We start from the raw sequence: 25,104 nt of genomic DNA, 5'->3' as shown, positions 1-25,104 counted from the left end.
TGTTGCAATTCTTCAGCCATTCCTGGACCTGTGACCAAAAACGAGCTACATATGGACAATACCAAAATAAATGATCTAATGACTCTGCCTCCTCACAGCAGAATCTGCAGAGCTGGGAAGATTGTGTACCCCATATATATAACATTCTATTAGTTGGAATAATTTTGTTTAGTAATTTAAATTGAAAAATTCGAAGTTTTGAATACGTTGTTTTGCGTATCAATTCATAAACCATGTGCCATGAAATGGGTACATCAAAAATCTCTTCCCAACTATTTTGCAATTTATATGGCACAGCTGTCAGTTTTTGGTCCTTAAATTAAATTGGTGTATGTTTTTATTTATCACACTTTAACCATTTATGTTCTTTAATATAGGGTCGACACACAAGTTCCTTTTTTCCCCTTCTACTTGCCTCTTCCATTTTTGTGGTAATGCTGCAATTAATTGGTTGTAATTTTGGGTAGAGCAGACATTTCCATATGTCTGTGTTAGCTGCATGTGTGACAACTCCACCAGTCCTATTTATGATATTCACAAAAATTATACATTTTTTAAACCTTTCTTTGATAAATACAGCTTTTATCAATTACTATATTTGACTTTAACCACAATATTATTATTTGTTCTGTCCTTTCAGGTGGATTAAACTGAAATGGCAACCAACTTTCTAAAGCTTGTTTAAAAAATTTAGATATTTTGGAGATGATTTCCCTTTCAAACAACTGAAAGTGAGCAGGTGTAATCTGAATAAAGGGGAAAAGGGGAATGTCTCATCATAGGATGAGACATTCGTACCAATTGACTAGAGAACCAGTTTGGATTTTAGTATAACTTTTGTATGACTGCCTTTAGTGAGAGGTCTAATGCTTTAATATTTAATAATTTCTGCCCACCGAATTCATATTCGTTATATAAATAGGCCCTTTTAATTTTATCTGGCTTGCCGTTCCAAATAAATGTGAATATTTTTTGTTCATATAATTTAAAAAGCAGGTCACTAGGTGTAGGCAAAACCATAAGCAAATAGGTAAACTGTGATATAACTAAAGCGTTAATCAGGGTGATTTTTCCGCAAATAGACAGGTATTTTCCTTTCCATGGTGGCAAGATCTTATCTATTTTTGCTAACTTTCTATAAAAATGTATTGGAGTGAGATCATTTCTTTCTTTTGGGATTTGTATACCGAGTATGTCCACATCTCTGCCAGACCATTTAATTGGTAAACTACATGGTAATGTAAAATTTGCATTTTTTTTGTGATCCAATACGTGATATGGTACATTTATCATAATTTGGTTTAATCCAGAGAGGATAGCAAAAGTATCTAGCTCCTCTAAGAGGCCGTGGAGAGACTCTAATTGTGGTTTTAAAAGAAAACATGAATAATCAGCGTACAATGACACCTTAGTTTTTAAGCCACGTATTTCTAATCCCTTAATATTATTGTTTGATCTAATCTTAGCAGCTAACATTTCGATGGCAATAATAWATAGATATGCCGATAGTGGACAACCTTGTTTTACTCCTCTAGATAGTTTTAAACTTTCTGAGATGTAGCCATTATTTACTATTTTACACCTAGGGTTACTATACATAACTTTAACCCAGTTTATAAGAGATTCCCCAAAATTGAAATGTTCTAGGCATTTATATATAAACTCCAGTCGTACTTTATCAAAAGCCTTTTCAAAATCAGCTATGAAAACCAGGCCTGGTGTCCCCGATATTTCATAGTGTTCTATTGTTTCCAGTACTTGTCTTATATTATCTCCAATGTATCGTCCATGTAAAAAACCTGTGATTAGGATGAGTAATATCTGACAATACTTTTTAAATTCTATGCGCCAAGCGTTTTGCTAGGATTATTGCATCACAACACTGAAGTGTAAGAGGTCTCCAATTTTTTTAAATGGACTGCATCTTCATATATACCACTTGGGTCCTGTTTCAGTAATAATGATATCAGACCTTCTTGTTGCGTGTCTGATAATCTACCATTTATATAGGAGTGGTTAAAACAAGCTAATAATGGTCCTTTGAGTATATCAAAAAAGGTTTTGTATACTTCCACTGGTATGCCATCCAGCCCTGGAGTTTTCCCATCCTTAAAGGCCCCAATTGCATCAAGCAGTTCCTCCTCTGTAATTTGAACTTCGCATGAGTCTTTCTGTACAGATGTTAATTTTACATTATTATTAGGAAAAAAATCCATACAATTAGTTTCAGTTAGTGGAGATGGAGGAGCCTGAAACGAAAACATATACAAGTACTTTACTTCCTCTTTCAAAATATKATTTGGTGAATCATGCGTGACTCCATCATTTGTAACAAGTTTTAATACATTTTTTTTGGTAGCATTTCTATATTGAAGATTGAAAAAGAATTTGGTGCATTTTTCCCCATATTCCATCCAGTTCGCTTTATTTTTATAATATATTACACTGGATCTTTCTTGAATAAGTTCCTCCATTTCTTTTTGTTTTTCCTCTAACTTATTCTGTGCCTCTATAGTACCGTTTTTATTGCTATCTAACTGTACTGTTAGTCCTTCAATTTCCTTTGTTAATATGGACTCTTGATCTAAATTGCTTTTGTTTTATAGATGAGTACTGAATTGCATTGCCTCTAAAGGCACATTTAAAAGTGGCCCATACAATAAGGGGATCTGCTGTACCTATGTTATGTCTGAAAAAGTCAGTTATAAATTCTTCTGTCCTAGTTCTAAACAATTTATCATCTAGTAGACTTTGATTAAATTTCCAATATCCTCGCCCACGTGGAAATTCTGTAAGAGTAATATATATGCCAATTATGTGATGATCCGACCGCATTCTGTCCCCTATCAACACTTTTTAAACTTTTGGTGCCAGAGAGAATGGTATAAGAAAGTAGTCAAGACGACTAGCTTGATTAACCCTCCGCCATGTATATCTCACTAGGTCAGGGTATTTGAGTCTCCATATATCCACTAATTCCAATATATCCATGATATTCATGATTTCCTTAAGTGCCTGAGGGTGATAGTTTGTAGTGTGATTTCCTTTCCGGTCAATAGAGGTATTTAAGACCTTATAAATCTCCCACCATAATAAGAGTCTAGTGTTGCTTGTAGAGTTGATAAATTCTTATATATATTTTCAAAGAAGCTTGGATCATCATTATTTGGACCGTATAGGTTAATAAGCCATATCTGTTTATTGTCCAATAACATATTTAAAATAATCCATCTACCTTGAGGATCTGTTTGGACAATTTGCACATTTGGATCAAAATTATTGTTAATTAAAACCATCACCCCTTTTGAATTTCTTTGCCCATGGGAGAAGTATATTACGCCCCCCCAGTTCTTTTTCCACAAAACTTCATCTAAAACTGTTGAATGGGTTTCCTGTAAACAATAGATATTATATTCCTTCTCTTTTAGCCAGGTAAATACTGATTGTCTTTTCTTATTATCTGCTATATTGACCATATTCCCAAGCATCTCCATGCAGTCCGACTTTGATTTTGTGCCACTAGGGTCACAATAATATACCCCCTCTCTGAATGTCAGGGGGGCGAACCCCTCCCCATGGGTTACTGCAGCTAGTGTTGCCAGCACTGCCACTGCCTGGGTGGGGGCACCCCACCGGAATCCCCACCGGCTAGGTACAAGGTCGTCAAGGTTCTCATTAGCAGCTTTGAGAATTTCCTTGTGTAGTATGCTCTCCCTTTAGGGTGCTTTGGCTTTGCAGGACCAACCCTGCCAAGCAGGGTCAGAATCTTGAGGGGGCAGTGCTGCTCTTGGTCTCTGACCTCATTTTGGCTGCATACAGACCGCTTACAGCATGCACATAAAACAGTTAGGGACTTCTCCTTAGTATCTGGGTCATTCAGGTGGGTGTCTAGGGTATAGGTTCATGGACCGTACCATTTAAAATAGGATCATAAATAATTAGATATAATTTATTTTAAAAATGTAGTTCCCCATGATAGGACAATAACAAATCAAATGTATCATTTATTTTAAAACTGTTCCACCATGATAGGACAATACATAAATAAGACGTATAATTCATTATAAAAGTATATCCATCATCTGAACAACATTGAAAGCCCTCTCATACCCCGGCTCACAGCAATACATTGGCTCTGGGATATGCAACCATATCATTACTCACTCACTCAACTTTCCAAACATAACAAATAAAAATAAACACACACCACACCATCCACACATACTGTACCTTCTGGTTTTCTTAGTTTTTACCTTCACTATGTTGAATTAGTGCTTGTGTGTTCAATTAGTTATATGTGAAGATATATAGAAAAACTATATTTTTTATTGTATTGTTACAATCCATAACCGGGATAGAATTGTGTTTATTTTCCTCATCTATGATAACCATGGAGTAGTCTTTGTGTCTCTGAACAACTGGTTATCAATATCGTTTATCAACGACGAGAGCTACTCATTTCGCTTTTAATCTATTTTCTTTGAAAATTGGATACAGAACTTGGCGCCGTTCTGCAATTTCCTTCGGAAACTGATCATTCATGCTAATTCTGGTCCCAGCAAGTCTTTTAACCAGGCTTTTAACCATTATTTTATCTTTAAATGAAGCAAATTTGGCAACGATTGGGCGTTCATACCTTTGGCCTCTCTGTCCGAAGCGGTGTACACGTTCAAGTTGGATTTTGTCGATAACTTCGCGTGGGATCTGAAGCGCTGTAAGGAGGAACTCTCTAACTACAGATTCAGGAACTTCCCCTTCTTTCTCCTGGATACCTGTAAGTACCAGATTCTCTCTCATTGATCTAGTTTGTATGTCCAGTAAGGCTTCCCTCAGAACGGTGTTCTTTCTCCTTTCTAATTTCATTCATTTCGGTTTCAATCTTATTGACTGTCCCTTTTAGCTTGTGTGTTTCCTTCTCCAATGTCGCAGCTTCTTCATCACTCATCTCTAGGCTTGCCTTACAACTTTTTTATATCCTTACTAACTAATTCAAGTATACCCAGTTTGTCATTTATTGATTTTAACAGATCGGTTTCGACCTTTACCATTCCCGGTGGTGAAAATATTAAATCGTCTGTGTCTGTAGAAGAGTCACGTTTCCGTTTTGAAATCGGTTCCCCTGTCTTATTCTCCGTCATGTTTGGGTGTTGCTTGTTTTCATAATATTTATCGATAAATGTCTCGTCTTAAGATTTGTTTTGTGTTATTATCCAGATTGAAGGTTATCACCCACCAGATTATGTAGTGCTAATATTTTAGTCTAACTTGCCGATATTGAATATTACGTTTTATCTTGAGGTGCTCTACATAACTTCGTTCAGTCCGCCATTACCTTTACGTCCGCTAGGGTCACATTGTTGCATGGCGCCCGAAAAGCGTCAAGCATGAGTTCGGACCACAAATCGGCTGACTGGCACGGTCCCTCCAGGTCACCCCCTTAGAAATCTATTTGGCGCTGTGAGTATTGTATGCCTGGAGCTTTTTAAAGGTCTTTGTGAAACTTCCGGAAATCCTGTACTTTCTATTGGGTGGCCGGAAAAACACACTTACTTGTTTTACAGCAAGATGACCTTGACACAAGGAATAAGGCAAAACGTCACAATGGCAGAGCTATAGTAGTTAACAGCCTGTTACCTGAATGGGGAGACCGAGGATCCTGTAAGGACCTGCCCCACCCTGGCAGAAACCATGCACATTCTCATTGACAATGATGGCACACTTGAATGGTGACGTGATTGAACAATTGAAATGCGTTAACGGTGCAGTCAATCTACACAGGACCTTCTAATAAGCCTGTTTGCATGGGAAGGAGTTTCGGCTTGGCTGGTGACATCACCAGGTGGTAAATTGGTTTATAGACCAATAACAGACATCCAAACCTCTCTGCCAATAACAGCTAGTTTTCCCCTCCCCACTCAGACCACTCCCAGACAGTCATAGCAAAATTCTTACTTGAGTTTTTTGCTAAAAATCTATTTTTGTCCATTTTAATGGACAGCTATTACAGTAAGATACTTAATTGTTACCAATAAATTATTTGATATTGATATAAAAATGGCTGCATTGGCCATTTAATGCAAACAAAGACATTAGCATGAACATTAGCCTAACGTTATAGATAAACAATGAAACACCCCTTAACCGGGATAAACCAATTACATAAAGGCGCGTAACCTGTATCTAAATCTGTGGAATTGTTCGCGGCCAGTAACCGAAAGGTTTCTGGTTTGTATCTCCGAACTGACTAGATGATAAAAAAAAAATGTATGTACCCTTGAGCAAGGCACTTAACGCTAATTGCTCCAGTAAGTTAAATACGAAGTCTTTTTCTAATTTTTTTCTAAATAAATTATTACTAGACTCTGGCGTTTGTTCTTTACATGATACAAAGCATAATATTAGAAGGGGTTAGTGATTTTAATCTAGCAAGCAAATGTTTGTACCAAACAATCAGTCCTTTTTGTGTGGAAAGAAATGGAGGGGAATGTTCCCGACTTAGCGATGGCTCACAGGCACATCGTCAGTAACTTAACGCGGCTCACATTGCCCCCTCTCCTACGGCTCAACCATCTTAATGGTTTCTGGGTCGTTTGCTCTGTGTGAGTGTCCGGTTCGATAACGTCAGCACTTTCTTCCCTTTCGTTTGATGTCCTGTAGCTGTGCTGTTCTGTGGAGGCTACTGTGGTTGGTTGATGTTTCTCAGGTCTGGAGGGACAGACAATGGGAACAACCTGCACTTTCAGTGTAGTTACTGGTGGCAAAATGAATAATTCTGATTATTAGTTATGCCTGAGGCACTGAGTAGCAAGGTCTATTGCACAGCAACGTAACATGCAACCAGCCTTTTCATTCTCTGAGTGAGACTCCAGGCACGCAGTTTACTGTCATATGTCTGTGTTGGAACATCAGATTTGTAATGGCAGGAACTCACAAAGACAAGACGGTCACAGCACTTTAGTGTATGGGGTGTGTCTGACAAGACGAGGACATGGATGCAGTCAAAGCAAGGGTGGCGGATCCTTGTCAGGAGATTGTGTGAAACCTGGGTAGATCATATGAAACTCCTGTAGCTTAATACTGTAGCTTTAGTGTACTTGTTCCATTGTTTTACATAGGCGCTTCCATCCAGTGAAACATGCACAGCATGCATTGTTGCTTCACGTGTTGATAAAGCTGTCTATTTATTGGGTCTTGTTAGCATCTGCTCAATGCCTAAATGGTATTGACCGGTCTGAGATTTGTGTTCAATGCACAGCATTGTTGGTGGGTGGATCATGTTTAGAAAGAAAGCGATTAGCCCCATGTTGTGGAGAGTTCAAAGATAATTGTTTTATGGGAAAACTGGTTCTATCCTTGTCAAAATTAAAATTAGACCAAGCTACAAGGCAAACAAAAATACAACAGATGTTGAAAGTGCACGCTCACTACTGCACAATTAGGAATGTTAGTCCTAGTTTCCATTTAGGTCTCTGTTTGGGGTGTGATGGTGATCAGGAGCCCATGTTTCAGTGATTGGCACAATGACGTGAGACTGGCAATGTGCAACTAGTCTAGCGTTGGAGCAGCCTGGCCTTTTATTAGGCATGGGTCTTTATGCAACTCTTTGCCAGTCAAGCAACAACCTGATGTTTGCTTCCAGAAATGGAGGCTCCCTTGTCTGTATACATTGTTTTCAGCTTCTTGCTAAGCGTGCAATCATCACTATTAATGGAAAAACAACTTGTTTTCTGTTTTTCTGCTCTTGCCCTGTCGTGAACCATGGACGAACACACTGAATGCTCCAACCAACCAGTGCCTTTGTCAGCAGAAATGGATAACAGCTGTTCAATTATTCAAATCTTGGCTAAACCTTGTTGGTTTCTCTAGTACAATGATGAATAATGTTATGGCCTGTGGTAGTTCTGATTTGGATTTAGCTATGTCTATCAATCAACACCCCACATCGGTATTATTGAATCCCCTAAAATGTATATATACACACAGTACCAGCCAAAAGTTTGGACAGTGTCTCCTGACCCCTCCTGTCTAAGCCTCCAGTATTTATGCTGCAGTAGTTTGTGTTGGGGGGCTAGGGTCAGTTTGTTATATCTGGAGTATTTCTCCTGTGTCCTGTGTGAATTTAAGTACGCTCCCTTAATTCTCTCTGTCCCTCACCCTCCCCTCCCGGAGGACCTGAGCCCTGGGACCATGCCTCAGGACTATCTGGCCTGATTACTCCTTGCTGTCCCCAGTCCACTTGGTCGTGCTGCTGCTCCAGTTTCAACTGTTCTGCCTGCAGCTATGGAACCCTGACCTGTTCACCGGACGTGCTACCTTGTCCCGGACCTGCTGTTTTCAACTCTCTCTCTCTACCGCACCTGCTGTCTCAAACTCTGAATGCTCGGCTATGAAAAGCCAAGTGACATTTACTCCTGAGGTGCTGACCTGTTGCACCCTCTACAACCACCGTGATGATTATTATTATTTGACCCTGCTGGTCATCTATGAACGTTTGAACATCTTGGCAATGTACTGTTATCTCAACCCGGCACAGCCAGAAGAGGACTGGCCACCCCTCATTGCCTGTTTCCTCTCTAGGTTTCTTCCAAGGTTCTGGCCTTTCTAGACAGTTTCTCCTAGCCACCGTTCTTCTTCATCTGCATTGCTTGCTGTTTGGGGTTTTAGGCTAGGTTTCTGTATAGCACTTTGACATCGGCTGACGTAAAAAGGGCTTTATAAATACATTTGATTGACCTACTCATTCAAGGGTTTTTATTTTAACTTTTCTACATTGTAGAATAATAATGAATACATAAACTAGAAAATAACACATGGAATCATGTCGTAGACAAAGTGTTAAACAAATCAAAATATATTTGAGATTCTTCAAAGTAGCCACCATTTGCCTTGATAACAGCTTTGCACATTCTTGGCGTTCTCAACCGGCTTCCCCTGGAATGCTTTTACAACAGTCTTGAAATAGTTCCCACATACTGTATGCTGAACTCTTGTTGGCTGCTTTTCCTTCACTCTGCAGTCCAACTCATCCAAAACCATCTCAATTGGTTTGAGGTCGGGGGATTGTGGAGCCCAGGTCATCTGATGCAGCATTCCATCACTCCTTCTTGGTCAAATAGCCTATACACACAGCCTGGAGGTGTGTTGGGTCATTGTTCTGTTGAAAAATAAATGATAGTCCCACTATGTGCAAACCAGATGGGATGGTGTATCGCTGCAGAATGCTGTGGTAGCCATGCTGGTTAACCTTTCTAGCGCAGGTGTTCCGCTAGCGATCCACCTCGACAACATCTGGTGAAATTGCAGAGCGCGAAATTCAAACTACAGAAATATATATATTTAACATTCATGAAAATACATGTGTAATACATCAAAATGAAGCTTAACTTCTTTAGGGTAGGGGGCAGCATTCGGAATTTTGGATGAGAAGCATGCCCAAATTAAACTGCCTGCTTCTCGGGCCCAGAAGATATGATATGCATATAACTGGTAGATTTGGATAGAAAACACTAACGTTTCCAAAACTGTTAAAATAGTGTCTGTGAGTATAACAGAACTGATTTGGCAGGCGAAAACCTGAGAAAAATCCATTCAGGAAGTAGGATTTTCTTTGGTTTTGTAGTTTTCTATTCAATGCCATTGCAGTATCCATTGACTTAGACTCAAATTTCAGTTCCTTCCTTCCTTGTTTCAGGCTTGTATTCTTGTATTCTGAAAAATGAGGGAGTAAGAGCAGTCAATGAGTGGACCCTGACGTGTCATAGAGATTTTTCATGCGCGCGACCGAGAGTGCCTTTCATGTTTACCTTTTATATTGACGACGTTATTGTCCGGTTAAAATATTATCGATTATTTAGGCTAAAAACAACCCGAGGATTGAATATAAATATCGTTTGACATGTTTCTATGAACTTTACGGATACAATTAGGATTTTTTGTCTGCCTGTTGTGCCTGCGTTTGAGCCTGTAGATTACTGAAGAAAACGCGCGAACAAAACTAAGGTTTTTGGATATAAAGAGACTTTATCGAACAAAAGGAACATTTATTGAGTAAATGAATGTCTGCTGAGTGCAACCATATGAAGATCATCAAAGGTAAGGGATTCAATTTATCTCTTTCTGACTTGTGTAACTCTTCTACTTGGCTGGTTACTGTTTGCAATGATTTGTCTGCTGTGCTGTTCTCAAATAATCGTAAGGTATGCTTTCGCCGTAAAGCATTTTTTAAATCTGACACCGTGGTTGGATTCACAAGAAGTTAATCTTTAAACCTATGTAAAATTGTTTTGTTTTCTGAATTTTTATAATGAGTATTTCTGTATTTGAATTTGGCGCCCTGCAGTTTCACTGGCCTTTGAAGAGGTGGGACGCTACCGTCTCACGTACCCTAGAGAGGTTAATCCAGCCGCTGTGTCAGATTTCAAAAAGGTTTTATGGCGAAAGCATTTATCTGAGGACAGCGCCCCGCATACAAAACCATGATTTTTTTTTTTAACCAGGCAGGTGTGACACGAAAGTCAGAAATAGTGATATCATAAATGCCTTACCTTTGAAGATTTTCTTCTGTTGGCACTCCAAAAGGTCCCAGTTACATCACAAATGGTCCTTTTGTTCGATAAAGTCCTTTATATCCATAAAAACTCTGTTTAGCTGGCGCTGCATGCAAAATTAATCCCAAACGTTACCAATAAACTTATCCAAACAAGTCAAACAACGTTTATAATCAAACCTTAGGTACCCTAATACGTAAATAAATGATGCAAATTAAGTCGGCGAACAGTATGTTCATGACCGGAGATAAATATCAAAGAATGCGCTTTCCTTCACGTGCATGGAAACACTACAGCCAAAATGGGCGCAACTTAGAAAAACCAACTTCTGGCTCATTTTCCCAAAAACCAGCCTGAAACTCTTTCTATTATATGCATTTCCTAGCTTCTGGGCCTGAGTAACAGGCAGACTACTTTGGGCACGCTTTTCATCCGGATGTCAAAATACTGCCCCCCCTAGCCCAAAGAGGTTAAGTGTGCCTTGAAATCTAAATAAATCAGACCGTGTCACCAGCAAAAGAGCCCCACATCACACCACCAACTCCATGCTTCACGGTGGGAACTACACATGCGGAGATCATCCGTTCACCTACTCTGCGTTTCACAAAGACACGGCGGTTGGAACCAAAAATCTCAAATTTGGACTCATCAGACCAAAGGACAGCTTTCCACTGGTCTAATGTCCATTGCTTGTGTTTCTTGGCCCAAGCAAGAAACACTTGGGGTCCTTTAGTAGTGGTGTCTTTGAAGCAATTCGACCATGAAGGCCATGCATTTATTTGGACTGCTATTTCTGAGGCTGGTAACTCTAATGAACATATCCTCTGCAGCAGAGGTATCTCTGGGTCTTACTTTCCTGTGGCGGTCCTCATGAGAGCCAGTTTCATCATAGCGCTTGATGGTTTTTGCCACTGCACTTGAAGAAAATGTCAAAGTTCTTGAGATTGTCTGTATTGACTGACCTTCACGTCTTAGTAATGATGGACTGTCATTTCTCTTTGCTTATTTGAGCTGTTCTTGCCATAATATGGACTTGGTCTTTTACCAAATAAGGCTATCTTCTGTATACTACCCCTACCTTGTCACAACACAACTGATTGGCTCAAACTCATTAACCTCTCTGGGATATGTGGGACGGTAGCGTCCCACCTGGCCAACATCCAGTGAAAATGCAGAGCGCCAAATTCAAATAAATGACTATAAAAATTCAACTCATGAAATCACACATTCAATATACCAAATTAAAGCTACACTTGTTGTGAATCCAGCCAACGTGTCAGATTTCAAAAATGCTTTACGGCGAATGCAAACAATGCTATTATCTGAGGATAGCAAACAAACACAGACCATCATATTTCAACCCTCCCGGCGCGACACAAAATGCAGAAATAAAGATATAATTCATGCCTTACCTTTTGACGGGCTTCTTCTGTTGGCACTCCAATATGTCCCATAAACATCACAAATGGTCCTTTTTGTAAGATTAATTCCGTCGATATATATCCAAAATGTCCATTTGTTTGGTGCGTTTGATCCAGAAAAACACCGGTTCCAACTTCCACAAAGTGACTAAAAAATATCTCAAAAGTTACCTGTAAGCTTTGTCCAAACATTTCAAACTACTTTTGTAATACAACTTTAGGTATTTTTTTAACATAAATAATCGATACATTTGAAGACGGGATGATCTTTGTTCAATACCGGAGGAAAACAATGTGTAGCATGCTTTCTGGTCACGCGCCTCTAACAAACAGTACACTTCACTAGAGCCTCATTCTGAACATGGCTACTTCTTCATTTCTCAAAGGAAAAACCTCAACCAATTTGTAAAGACTGTTGACATCCAGTGGAAGCGATAGGAACTGCAGGAAGGTCCCTTAGAAATCTGGATTCCCAATGAAAACCCATTGAAAAGAGTGACCTCAAAAAAGAAAAAATCTGAACGGTTTGTCCTCGGGGTTTTGCCTGCCAAATAAGTTCTGTTATAGTCAGACATGATTCAAACAGTTTTAGAAACTTCAGAGTGTTTTCTATCCAAATCTAATAATATGCATATATTAGCATCTGGGCATGAGTAGGAGGCAGTTTACTCTGGGCACGCTTTTCATCCAAACGTGTAAATACTGCCCCCTATCCTAGAGAAGTTAAGGAAAGAAATTCCACAAATTAACTTTTAACCAGGCACACCTGTTTAATTGAAATGCATTCCAGGTGACTACCTCATGAAGCTGGTTGAGAACGCGGGAGTGGCTTCGTGACACGTCTCAATGCCCTTGAGTGGCTCAGCCAGAGCCCGATCAAACATCTCTGGAGAGTCCTGAAAATAGCTGTGCAGCAATGCTCCCCATCCAATCTGACAGAGCTTGAGAGGATCTGCAGAAAAAAATGGGAGAAACTCCCCAAATACAGGTGTGCCAAGTCATACCCAAGAAGACTCAAGGCTGTAATCACTTCCAAGGTGCTTCAACAAAGTACTGAGTGTTAAGGGTCTGAATACTTATGTAAATGTGATATTTCAGTTTTTTTTATATATAAAAAAATCTGTTTTTGCTTTGTCATTATGGGGTATTGTGTGCAGATTGGTGAAGGGGGAAAAATGATGTAATCCATTTTAGAATAAGGCTGTAACACAACAAAATGTGTGGAAAGTCAAGGTGTCTGAATACTTTCTGAATGCACTGTACGTGTAGGTGAAAGGCAGTAATAGAACATTTTTGGGCAAGTAATCATAATCTTTGGGCAACCCAAAAATACTCCTGACTTCAGTACTTAATTTCAATTGCTGCTACTAGGATATCATTTATTCTGCTCTAGTCTGTCCAGATAATGCCAGAGGGTCTTTAGCTGTCAAAGGAAATGAGGCAGAGTGAGATTGAAAAGGCTTTAGGCGTGTTACCTCTGGTGTGCATTACTTCACTGTTGTTTTTTTCATTGACAGGGCCAGATGGTGTGTTCGTGTTGACTCATTACATAGCCAATAACAGGCAGAATCATGGGGGTGTTCTTTTTGTCTTATGCTAATTTCCCCAACACCTGTCCCTATAAAATTAGATGCAAGAAATGCAACCTGTCTGCTACACATGGGAAGGACAAAGACCTGCGCCAGACCACTGATCACCAACTACTCTCTCTCCTCTCTCGTTGCAGTGATGGAGCCCATGGCAGTGAGCACCTCAGTGGTCGYGCCGGATGAGTTCAACCGCAACATGCCGCGCATCTGCGGCGTCTGCGGCGACAAGGCCACCGGCTTCCACTTCAACGCCATGACCTGCGAGGGCTGCAAGGGCTTCTTCAGGTGGGTACTGACCAGGACAGGGCATACTAGGAATGGTGGAACAGGAAGGGTGGTCCAGGGTTGTGTTCATTATGCACCAAACAGATGAACACGGGGAGGGACTACCTGGACTTGTCTAATAAGAAATGCAAATTGTCCACTGTTTTGGCCTGATGAACATGATGTAGTGAAGAAGCTTGTCGGGCTCCAGGGCTTATACAGTTGAAACAATTCACACCGTTTTGATAATTAGCTGAGGGATGTGGCTGGAGAAATGTAACCACTTTCAAATTTCCATAGGCCGAGCTATCGATGCAAGTTCTGACCTTTCATTATATCAACATTATAGTTTTAACCATGTTTTGAGGCCGTACAGTGTTTGTTTACAATTGCATCGTTTACAAACAAAACCCAAAAAATAGCTATACTTTGGGTTGTTATTGTGTGCAAAATTTGAAGCAAGCTCATGAGGCATTTATAAGTTATGTTCGTCAAGAATCAGTGGGTGTATGTATGTCTATCTATGATTGATTCATTTATATGCCGAAAGTGAATGTAGCAATCATGCCCCTTTTTAAGGCTCTATACTTCCCACGCGTAGGAGGACAGACCACATTATCCAGAGATTAAAAAGGTAGCCTATTAGCCAGTTTTGAAAACGGCACACAAATAATTGACAAGTGATTGATACTCTGACAGCCTGAGAGCCAACTCAAAACAACTCCACTAATGCTGCTTGTCCACATGGAAGCCTATTATCTGAAATCCTTTATCTTTTTAAAGATTGTGTAAGCTGGTGTTTTTGAGCAGGAACAAGATCATGTATTTTTGTTTAACACTAGAACCGCTAAAGCAGTCATTTTCACTGCTCATGATTTTGAAGAAAAGTCTGTCATTTAAGTCATGCCCCCCTCCATTCTTGACGTTTCCTGAATACGTGTATTTAACACTGTCGGTGTTGATCTTAATATCACAAGCAGAACTGGAGTTATAACCAGTTTTAGGTGGGCATATAACAGATTAAATAAATGAAGTGAAGTATCAAATCATTAATTGTGAATGAAGAACAGGAAGGGCCATGGCTCCCGAGTGGCACAGTGGTCTGAGGCGTCACTAGACCCTGGTTCGATCCCGGGCTGTATCACAACCGGCCGTGATCGGGATTTCCATAGGGCGGCGCACAATTGGCCCAGCGTCGTCCAGGTTAGGGGAGGGTTTGGCCGGGTTAGGCTGTCATTGTAAGTAATAATTTGTTCTTAACTGACTTGCCTAGTTAAAGGTTAAATCATTTTTTTAAATGATATTGTATTGATCCATTCTAATTGTAATCTTAAAATGATATGTACCCTAAATCAGTCCATCAAAGCAGTTTTATCAATCTACTCTGGCCTACTTAGAGTAGGATACAAGTAACATTTTATTTGTCACATGCACCAAATACAACCTTACCGTGAAATGCTTGCTTAACCAACAATGCAGTTTTAAAAAAGTAAGAAAAATGTGCTAAATAAACTAAAGGGAAAAATGGTCACATAATACAATAAGGGTAACGGTACATAGTCAAAGTGCAAGGGTACGGGTTAGTCGATGTAATTGAGGCAATATGTAGGGGTAAAGTGACTATATGCAGAGATGATTAACAAACAGCGTGTGTGGGGGAGTGTATCGTGTGTGGTTAGAGTTCAGTGAGTGTACATCGAGCCTGTGCAAGAGAGTCGGTGCAAAAACATAATAAAAGGGGTCAATGCAAAAAGGGGTCAATGCAAATATTCTGAGTAGCCATTTGATTAACTGTTCAGCAGTCTTATGACTTGGGGTAGAAGCTCTTAAGGAGCCTTTTGTTCCCAGACTTTGTGCTCCGGTACTGCTTGCAGAGAGAACAGTCTATAACTTGAGTGGCTGGAGTCTTTGACAATTTGTAGGGCCTTCCTCTGACACCGCCTGGTACGGCAGCATTTTACCAAAGGCCGGTATTGATGCACGGACGGGTTCGGTTTTTACTTTACCTTTATAACTGTATTTGAATGTTTGGTTTGTTAATATGTGATACGCCGTCCATTTTCATAGTTTACTTTGCTACTTTCTCTCTCTGCGTCTCTCTCTCTCTCGGTCTCTCGCTGTGTGTCTCTGCCACTTTTCACACAGACCCCGCCCCCTGTCACTCAAGGAGCACAATTGTTGTCAGTGCAGCACATGCAACAATGTTGTTGACAACTATGCTGTTTTCACTTTGCTTCTTAATATAACTCCCCTAGTGTTCTATAATTACACTGTGTTTCTTAAATCTGCAAACTGCTGGTTTATACTGTATTTTCTAAGCAAGTTGGGCATAAATCTTGTTAGCCGCTAATAGCTAGCTAATAAATGTACTGAGTCAGCGCAAACATAATTAGCTATACAGCCGGATAATACCAGACCTACTTCCTATAGGCTGTCTCATCGTCGTCGGTGATCCAGCGTCGCGTCATCTGCGAACTTAATGATGGTCTTGGAATCGCGTAGTCGTGGGTGAACAGGAATACAGGAGGGGACTAAGCACGCAACCTTGAGGGGCCCCAGTGTTGAGGGTCAGTGTGACAGATGTGTTGTTGCCTACCCTCTCCATCTGGGGGGCGTCCTTCAGGAAGTCCAGGATCTAGTTGCAGAGGGGGGTGTTCAGTTCCAGGGTCCTTAGCCTAGTGATGAGCTTTGTGTATACTATGGTGTTGAACGCTGTGCTGTTGTCACGAGTGGGCAGTGTGGAGTACAATAGAGATTGTGTGATCTGTTGGTGCGGTATGCAAATTGAAGTGGGTCCAATATTTCTGGCATGATGGTGTTGTGAGCCATCACCAGCCTTTCAAAGCATTTCCTGGCTACAAATGTGAATGCTACGAGGCAGTAGTCATTTAGGCAGGTAACCTTGCCGTTCTTGGCCACATGGACTATGGTAATCTGCTTGAAACATGTAGTTATTACAGACTGAGTAAGTGAGAGATTGAAAATGTCAGTGTAGACTTTTGCCAGTACGCGTCCTGGTAATCCATCTGGCCTTGTGAATGTTAACCTGTTTTAAAGGTCTTACATTGGCTACGGAGAGCGTGATCACACAGTCGTCCGGTACAGCTGGTGCTCTCATGAATGGTTCTGGTTCAGTGTTGCTTGCTACAAAGGCAGTACAGAAGGCATTTAGCTCGTCTGGTAGGGTCGCTTCACTGGGCAGCTCACGGCTGGGTTTCCCTTTATAATCCGGGATATTTTGCAAGCCCTGCCTCATCCGACGAGCGTCAGAGCTGGTGTAGTTGGATTCAATCTTAATCCTGTATTGACACTTAGCCAGTTTGATGGTTTGTCTGAGTGCGTAGCAGGATTTCTTATAAGTGTCTGGATTAGTGTCTCGCTCCTTGAAAGCAGTAGCTCTAGCCTTTAGCTCAGTGCTGCCTGTACTCCATGGCTTCTGGTTGGGATATGTACATACAGTCACTGTGAAGCCTGTGACTGATGAGGTAAACTCCTCAATGCCATCGGCTGAATCCCGGAACATATTCCAATCACATATTATCCTGAGAAAGCGTGCGTAATTGTACATGCTGAACACCTTTTAAAATCTGGGAAAATATCCACCATGGGCAGCAGGTGAGCGAGTGTCGGAGAATGTGGTGATGAGGCTTGTGGAACTTTACGTTGGCAAGGGGAGAAGGGTCACCATGGACAATAGAGAACCTGAGACTATTATGCTGTACTGACAAAGGTATGTCAGTGTTTCAAGCAAGTGAAAGTTACGAAAATTGTGTCAACTGTTAGGACAAGGAATAACCGCTAAATGAAATCAAACTGATGCCATTGCATGAAGATGCACACAAGCACGACCTGACAATTGACTATTTTTGACTGCTGTCATATCGACACTTACAGTGCATTCGGAAAGTATTCATATCCTCTTCCCTTTTTCAACATCTTGTTACATTTCAGCCTCATTCTGAAATTGATTTTTAAAATAAGGCTGTAACATAACAATGTGAAGGGGTCTGAATACTTTCCAAATACACTATGTGCTTCCAACACCTGTATATCTTACAAGTAAAGGGAAAATTGTTTGCCATAGACAAATTCCCGCTGAATTTAAAGCTGAGCTGTTTCCCTTCGATTCTTTTCGTTCCCTTTTTTTTTTTTTAACATCAAGAAAACATCTTAACATCTAAAAACCAATGGGGGTTGTATCTACAGAGTTCATAGTGATTGAAGTAGTTATACTGCAGGGCAGAAAGCACCCCAAATAGTTTCATTATCATAATACCGTCAAGACTACTTGATGCAGCTTGGGAAAATGTAAACGATGTATGTGGATTACAGAAAGTGCCGACAGGAAAGAAGGAGAAAATGCCAGAGTGTGTCTTTCTCAGACATCATGTTCTCATGAAACACAACTCTTAGTCAGTGGTCCTCATGTCTGCCATGCTTAATCTGTTAACTATTTGGGAGAAAGGGCAACAGACACCAGTTGAAACCCCTGTGTGTGTGGGGGGGGGAACAAGAGGGACTCTAGTACTCTACTGATCTGTGTGTTAATCTTTTACTAAACTATGTGCGTGCGCCTCAGGTGCTTGCTGCAATTGAGAGGCTGTATGTCAAGGTTGTATATCTGTTTTTCTGTTTGAATGGCACGCTATGTGACTGCTCATGAAATGTTTGTTTTTACTGTCAGGGGGGGTAGTGTTGCTTTCTAATACAGTGTGTTTCTGTGTCTGAATGTAATCCTGTTGAGTAATAATCCCGTCTGCCTTCCATTTCCTGTAAAATAGCAATATTAGCAGCACGGTTTTAATGCGTCTTCCTCTTTTAATGTGCTAGTGAGCCAGCTCTGTCTATCTGCCCCCACCAGACGCAGCATGAAGCGTAAGGCCAGTTTCACCTGCCCTTTCAACGGCAGCTGCTCCATCACCAAGGACAACCGGCGCCACTGCCAGGCCTGCCGGCTCAAACGCTGCGTGGACATGGGCATGATGAAGGAGTGTGAGTACTCAGACACCTGATTTCTAACTGGTCATAAATACAGTAACTTCAGCCCTTTAAGTGCTTGGCTCATTCTGGCTGAAGACTGTTTACATCATGTGAAAGAGCAATACAGACGTACAGTACACTCTCTACTGTACAGTATGTTACTACTGTCTGTTTTACATAATCATCTTTGCCTGGACATGCTCTTTCTTTTTTAGAGGTCTGTATTTGTGTTGCTTTCAGCCAGAAAAATTGAGCAGGGTTGTACTGTATTTTATGTTCTGTACCGACTTGTTTCAAAAATATTCCCCAAAATTAGCTGGCTAAGGTCATAGAATCCTTCTTTATAAAATTCCCTCCAGTTTACCATGCTTCAACACCAAGTCAGCAGGGTTATGAAAATAAACAAGCTGCATTTTGAGGTGACAGAGAGGGGTGAAGGAGGGGAGAGCGAAATAAATACCAGTCCAACAATTTTTTTAAATTTATTATTTATTTCACCTTTATTTAACCAGGTAGGCAAGTTGAGAACAAGTTCTCATTTACAATTGCGGCCTGGCCAAGATAAAGCAAAGCAGTTTGACACATACAACAACACAGTTACACATGGAGTAAAACAAACATACAGTCAATAATACAGTAGAAAAATAAGTCTATTTACAATGTGAGCAAGTACAATGCTCCGGCTGCTTCTGTGGAGCCTAGCCCGCAAACAGTCACAAGCCTAAATGAGGCCCCTGGAAAAGGATCCAAACAGCTAAAATGGCCTCTTTGTCTGCACCAGCGCTAAAGCTCCAGGCCACAGTGCTGCCTGGCACAGCATGCCCCAGTCATGTGGGTACTGACTCATGTGAAACAATAACATGTGTCTTGCCCTGAAATATTTCAGACGGGTGTGGCATGGAGTGAGACTTGCGATTGGATGAGAGCGACGACTCTGCAACCAATTGTCGAGCTAGGTTCAGCTTGATGTGGACACAAGTGCAGGCTGTTATGTAAAGTAGAATGTTGATGTTAAATGCTCTTTGAAGTTTGCCTGTTGGTCCTCTTTTTTTTGGAGTGATACAGTTACCGTATGTGGCTGATATAGCACTATGTTGACATGAATAAATCATGTTGAATGCTACACAGATGTTTTGCACAGCTGTGTGTTAATGAGTTGAACGTCATAACCAGTGGGTGTTGTCGTAACGCTTTAATTGGTCAATCCAAGGCCTCGCCCTTATAGTTTGTTGCTTTTTCAAAGCATCGCTGCCTTGCAGAGGATCCAGCCACATTGTCCGCAGTTGATAGTGTGTGCCAAGACAACAGAGCAGGCCTGCCCACTCTGCCGCCTGCCAAATCAGTGGAGAGTACACAATTATCCACACTCCCTTATCCTACAGGGTTAACAGGAGGGCAGCCAGAAATAGCCCCCTCTGTGCTCATTCTGCTAAGAGGTGAAATTAAATTACTACTATTGAAATTAAATTACTACAAGACAAAACGGCTCACTCAATCAAGCCTGATAGTCTTGGAAGTTTAAAATCAAAGCTTGCTTTCATATAATTGAAAAGAAAGCTTGAAAAGGTAGTGAAATGGGATAATGTCTTAGTGTGGGTAGTGCCTAAAGAATCCAATACTTTAGCTTGTATGCAGTACAAATCACATTTATTGTGGGAGCATCTTTGAGTATTAATTAGGCTGTTTTGAGAAGGTTTGAATCCTAAGCAACCTGCCTACACATTGTTTGATATACAATAGACTAACATACCTACTGTAGTAGGTCAAAGCTGTGTGCTGGAAAACCTTGGTAGAGCATGGGTGAAGTATGTATGGTGGTGCTTGTGAATTTCTTTTCCTTTTTGGCTTCAGATCAATACCTACTTCTCACTTAAAACAGTTTTTTGTTTCTAGTTAATAATAGCTGGGGATGGTTATTGTGATATTGATGATATTCTGACCCAGAGTATTACGATACCAAATACTACATTCAGTAGTGACAGTCAAGGCAAATCAAGTGGCCCTTAATTATGACCCTTTTAAAATATTTTCTGTGGACTTGATCTTTTATGCTTAATCTTTAAATTCCAATCGAGGATTGCTCTCCCTGCATCTCAGTCCTCCGCCGTGGCGATCCAGGCACTAGACTAATTACTAAATGTGGACACATTCTGTGGTAAACAGCTCGATTTTTCTGTCCTCAGCCGGCTGTCTGTCACCTCAGTGCTGTGCCAGCAATACAGAAGGCACTGTGAAATACTATCTAGACAACGCAGCAGACGATAGCTGGCAAATTCTGGGAAATCACCACTGTTGGCAGCTTGGGTGCGTCGGCAGTCCTTTTGACTATGCCATGCTAGATGGGCTACGGAGTGTCCCATTCTGGTTTGATGTCAACCAGCCAGTAACAGTAAGACAGTCTATGATGGAGTAAGGGTGGTCCACCTCTAGTTCTGAACATATCTCCATTGTGGATAATCCTTAAATATGGGAATAGATTAAATCAAATGTTGGTGACAGCACCATTGTTAAATAGGTAGCTACTAGCTAGCATACAGTGCATTTGGAAAGTGTTCAGACCCCTTCACTTTTTCCACATTTTCTTACGTTACAGCCTTATTCTAAAATTGGTTAAATAAAATGTTTTCCTCATCAATCTACACACAATACCCAATGATAACAAAGCAAAAACAGGTTTTTAGACATTTTTACTAATTTATATATAAAATATAAAAAACGGAATTACCTTATTTACATAAGTATTAAGACCCTTTGCTATGAGACTAGAAATTGAGCTCAGGTGCATCGTGTTTCCAATGATCATCCTTAAGATGTTTCTACAAGTTGATTGGAGTTACTCTGTGGAGATGGGAGAACCATCCATAAGGACACCCATCTCTGAAGCGATCCACCAATCAGGCCTTCATGGTTGAGTGGCCAGACAGAAGCCACTCCTCAGTAAAAGGCACAAGACAGCCCGCTTGAAGTTTGCCAAAAGGCACCTAATGGACTCTCAGACCATGAGAAACAACATTCTCTGGTCTGATGAAACCAAGACTGAACTCTTTGGCCTGAATGCCAAGTGTCACGTATGGAGGAAACCAGGCACCGCTCATCACCTATAGCATCCCTACGGTGAAGCATGGTGGTGGCAGCATCATGCTGTGGGTATGTTGTTCTGTGGCAGGGACTGGGCGACTAGTCAGGATTAAGGGAAAGATGAACAGAGCAAAGTACTGAGATCCTTGATGAAGCCCTGCTCCAGAACGCTCAGGACCTCCAGTCTGGGGTGAAGGTTCACCTTCCAACAGGACAATAACCCTAAGCACACAGCCAAGATAACACAGGAGTGGCTTAGGGACAAGTCTCTGAATGTCCTTGACTGGGCCAGCCAGAGCCTGAACATAAACCCGATCTAACATCTTTGGAGAGACCTGAAAATAGCTGTGCATCAACGCTCCCCATCCAACCTGACGGAGCTTGAGAGAATCTTCAGAGAAGAATGGGAGAAACTCTCCAAATACAGGTGTGCCAAGCTTGTAGCATGATACCCAAGAAGACTTGAGGCTGTAATCGTTGCCAAAGGTGCTTCAACAAAGTACTTAAATAAAATTCAGAATCTTTATTATTTAAAAATATATATATTTCACCTTTATTTAACCAGGTAGGCTAGTTGAGAACAAGTTCTCATTTACAACTGCGACCTGGCCAAGATGAAGCAAAACAGTGCGACACAAACAACACAGTTACACATGGAATAAACAAACATAGTCAATAATACAATAGAACATTTCTATCTATATACAGTGTGTGCAAATGAGGTAGGATAAGGGAGGTAAGGCAATAAATAGGCCATAGTGGCAAAATAATTACAATATAGCAATTAAACACTGGTGATAGATGTGCAGAAGTTGAATGTGCAAGTAGATACTGGGGTGCAAAGGAGCAAGATAAATAAATACAGTATGGTGATGAGGTAGTTGGATGGGATATTTACAGATTGGCTATGTGCAGTGATCTGTGAGCTGCTCTGACAGCTGGTGCTTAAAGTTAGTGAGGGAGATATGAGTCTCCAGCTTCAGTGATTTTTGCAGTTTGTTCCAGTCATTGGCAGCAGAGAACTGGAAGGAAAGGCGGCCATAGGAGGAATTGGCTTTGGGGGTGACCAGTGAAATATACCTGCTGGAGCGCTTTGGCTTTGGGCTTTGGGGGTGACCAGTGAGCTGAGATGAGGCGGGGCTTTACCTAGCAGAGACTTGTAGATGACCTGGAGCCAGTGGGTTTGGCGACGTATATGAAGCGAGGGCCAGCCAACGAGAGCGTACAGGTCGCAGTGGTGGGTAGTATATGGGGCTTTGGTGACAAAACGGATGGCACTGTGATAGACTGCATCCAATTTGCTGAGTAGATTGTTGGAGGCTATTTTGTAAATGACATCGCCGAAGTCAAGGATCGATAGGATGGTCAGTTTTACGAGGGTATGTTTGGCAGCATGAGTGAAGGATGCTTTTGTTTGCGAAATAGGAATCCGATTCTAGATTTAATTTTGGATTGGAGATGTTTGAGGTGAGTCTGGAAGGAGAGTTTACAGTCTAACCAGACACCTAGGTATTTGTAGTTGTCCACATATTCTAAGTCAGACCCGTCCAGATTAGTGATGCTGGTCCGGCGGGCAGGTGTGAGCAGCGATCGGTTGAAAAGCATGCATTTAGTTTTACTTAAATTTAAGAGCAGTCGGAGGCCACAGAAGGAGAGTTGTATGCCTTTGAAGCTCGTCTGGAGGTTTGTTAAGTGTCCAAAGAAGGGCCAGAAGTATACAGAATGGTGTCGTCTGCATAGAGGTGGATCAGTAAATCACCAGCAGCAAGAGCGACATCAGTGACGTATACAATACTTACAGTACCAGTCAAAAGTTTGGACATGCCTACTCATTCAAGGGTTTTACTTAATTTTTACTTTTTTCTACATTGTAGAATAATAGTGACGACATCAACTATGAAATAACATTTGAAGTGTTAAACAAATCAAAATATATTATTCACACAGCCACCCTTTGCCTTGATGACAGCTTTGCACACTCTTGGCATAGTCACCTGGAATGCATTTCAATTAAATTTGTTAAATTTCTTTCCTTAATGCATTTGAGCCAATCAGTTTTGTTGTGACAAGATAGGGGTGGTATACAGAAGATTACCCTACTTGGTAGAAGTCCATATTATGGCAAGAACAGCTCAAATAAGCAAAGAGAAACGACAGTCCATCATTACTTTATTAAGACATGAAGGTTAGTCAATCCAAAACATTTCAAGAACTTGGAACATCAAGTGCTATGATGAAACTGGGGGTGAGGACCGCCACAGAAAAGGAAGACCCAGAGTGACCTCTGCTGCAGAGGATACGTTCATTAGAGTTACCAGCCTCTGCAGCCCAGAGTTTAAGTAACAGACACATCTCAACAACACTGTTCAGAGGAGACTGCGTTAATCAGGCCTTCGTGGTCGAATTGCTGCAAAGATGCCACTACTAAAGAACACCAATAATAGGAGACTTGCTTATGCCAAGAAACATGAGCAATGGATATTAGACCAGGGAAAATCTGTCCTTTGGTCTGATGGTTCCAGATTTTTGGTTCCAACCGCTGTGTCTTTGTGAGACGCGGAGTAGGTGAACGGATGATCTCTGCGTATGTGGTTCTCACCTTGAAGCATGGAGGAGTAGGTGTGATAGTGCTTTGCAGGAAACAGTCAGTGATTTATTTAGAATTCAAAGCACACTTAACCAGCATGGCTACCACAGCATTCTGCAGCGATACGTCATCCCGTCTCGTTTGCACTTAGTGGGACTATCATTTGTTTTTCAACAGAACATTGACCCAAAACACACCCAGGCTGTGCAAGGGCTATTTGACCAAGAAGGAGAGTGATGGAGTGCTGCATCAAATGACCTGACCTCCACAATCACTTGACCTCAACCCAATTGAGTTGGTTTGGGATGAGTTGGACCGCAGAGTGAAGGAAAAGCAGCCAACAAGTGCTCAGCATATGTGGGAACTCCTTCAAGACTGTTGGAAAAGCATTCCTCATGAAGCTGGTTGAGAGAATTCCAAGAGTGTGCAATGTGGTCGTCAAGGCAAATGGTGGCTACTTTTTGAACAATCTCAAATATGCACTTTTGGTTACTTTATGATTCCATATGTTATTATTTTATAGTTTTGATGTCTTCACTATTATTCAAAAATTTTGAAAATAGTAACTATAAAGAAAAACCCTTGCATGAGTAGGTGTATCCAAACTTGACGGGTACTGTGTGTAAATATGATATTTC

The 25,104-nt window shown here is 41.0% G+C and overlaps 1 protein-coding gene across 9 annotated transcripts in view; it reads left to right on the top strand.

Annotated features, from left to right (window-relative positions):
* Positions 1-25,104, top strand: part of LOC111976267 (vitamin D3 receptor A) — a 112,681-nt gene that overhangs the window by 64,042 nt on the left and 23,535 nt on the right. For 6 of the 9 annotated variants that reach the window (XM_024005051.2, XM_024005048.2, XM_070447906.1 and 3 more), the window contains 2 exons: positions 13,695-13,842; positions 18,683-18,813. In XM_024005051.2, coding sequence (XP_023860819.1) covers positions 13,697-13,842; positions 18,683-18,813 — 277 coding nt within the window. In that variant the 5' untranslated portion in view covers positions 13,695-13,696. Of the gene's footprint in view, positions 1-12,487; positions 13,006-13,694; positions 13,843-18,682; positions 18,814-25,104 lie in introns of those variants that run through there. The other 3 variants (XR_011481305.1, XM_070447907.1, XM_070447905.1) reach the window with 1 other exon arrangement.

This window comes from Salvelinus sp. IW2-2015, linkage group LG17 (assembly GCF_002910315.2).
Source record: "Salvelinus sp. IW2-2015 linkage group LG17, ASM291031v2, whole genome shotgun sequence".
Taxonomy (NCBI): Eukaryota; Metazoa; Chordata; class Actinopteri; order Salmoniformes; family Salmonidae; genus Salvelinus; species Salvelinus sp. IW2-2015.
This window is presented reverse-complemented; position numbering and strand designations above follow the sequence as displayed.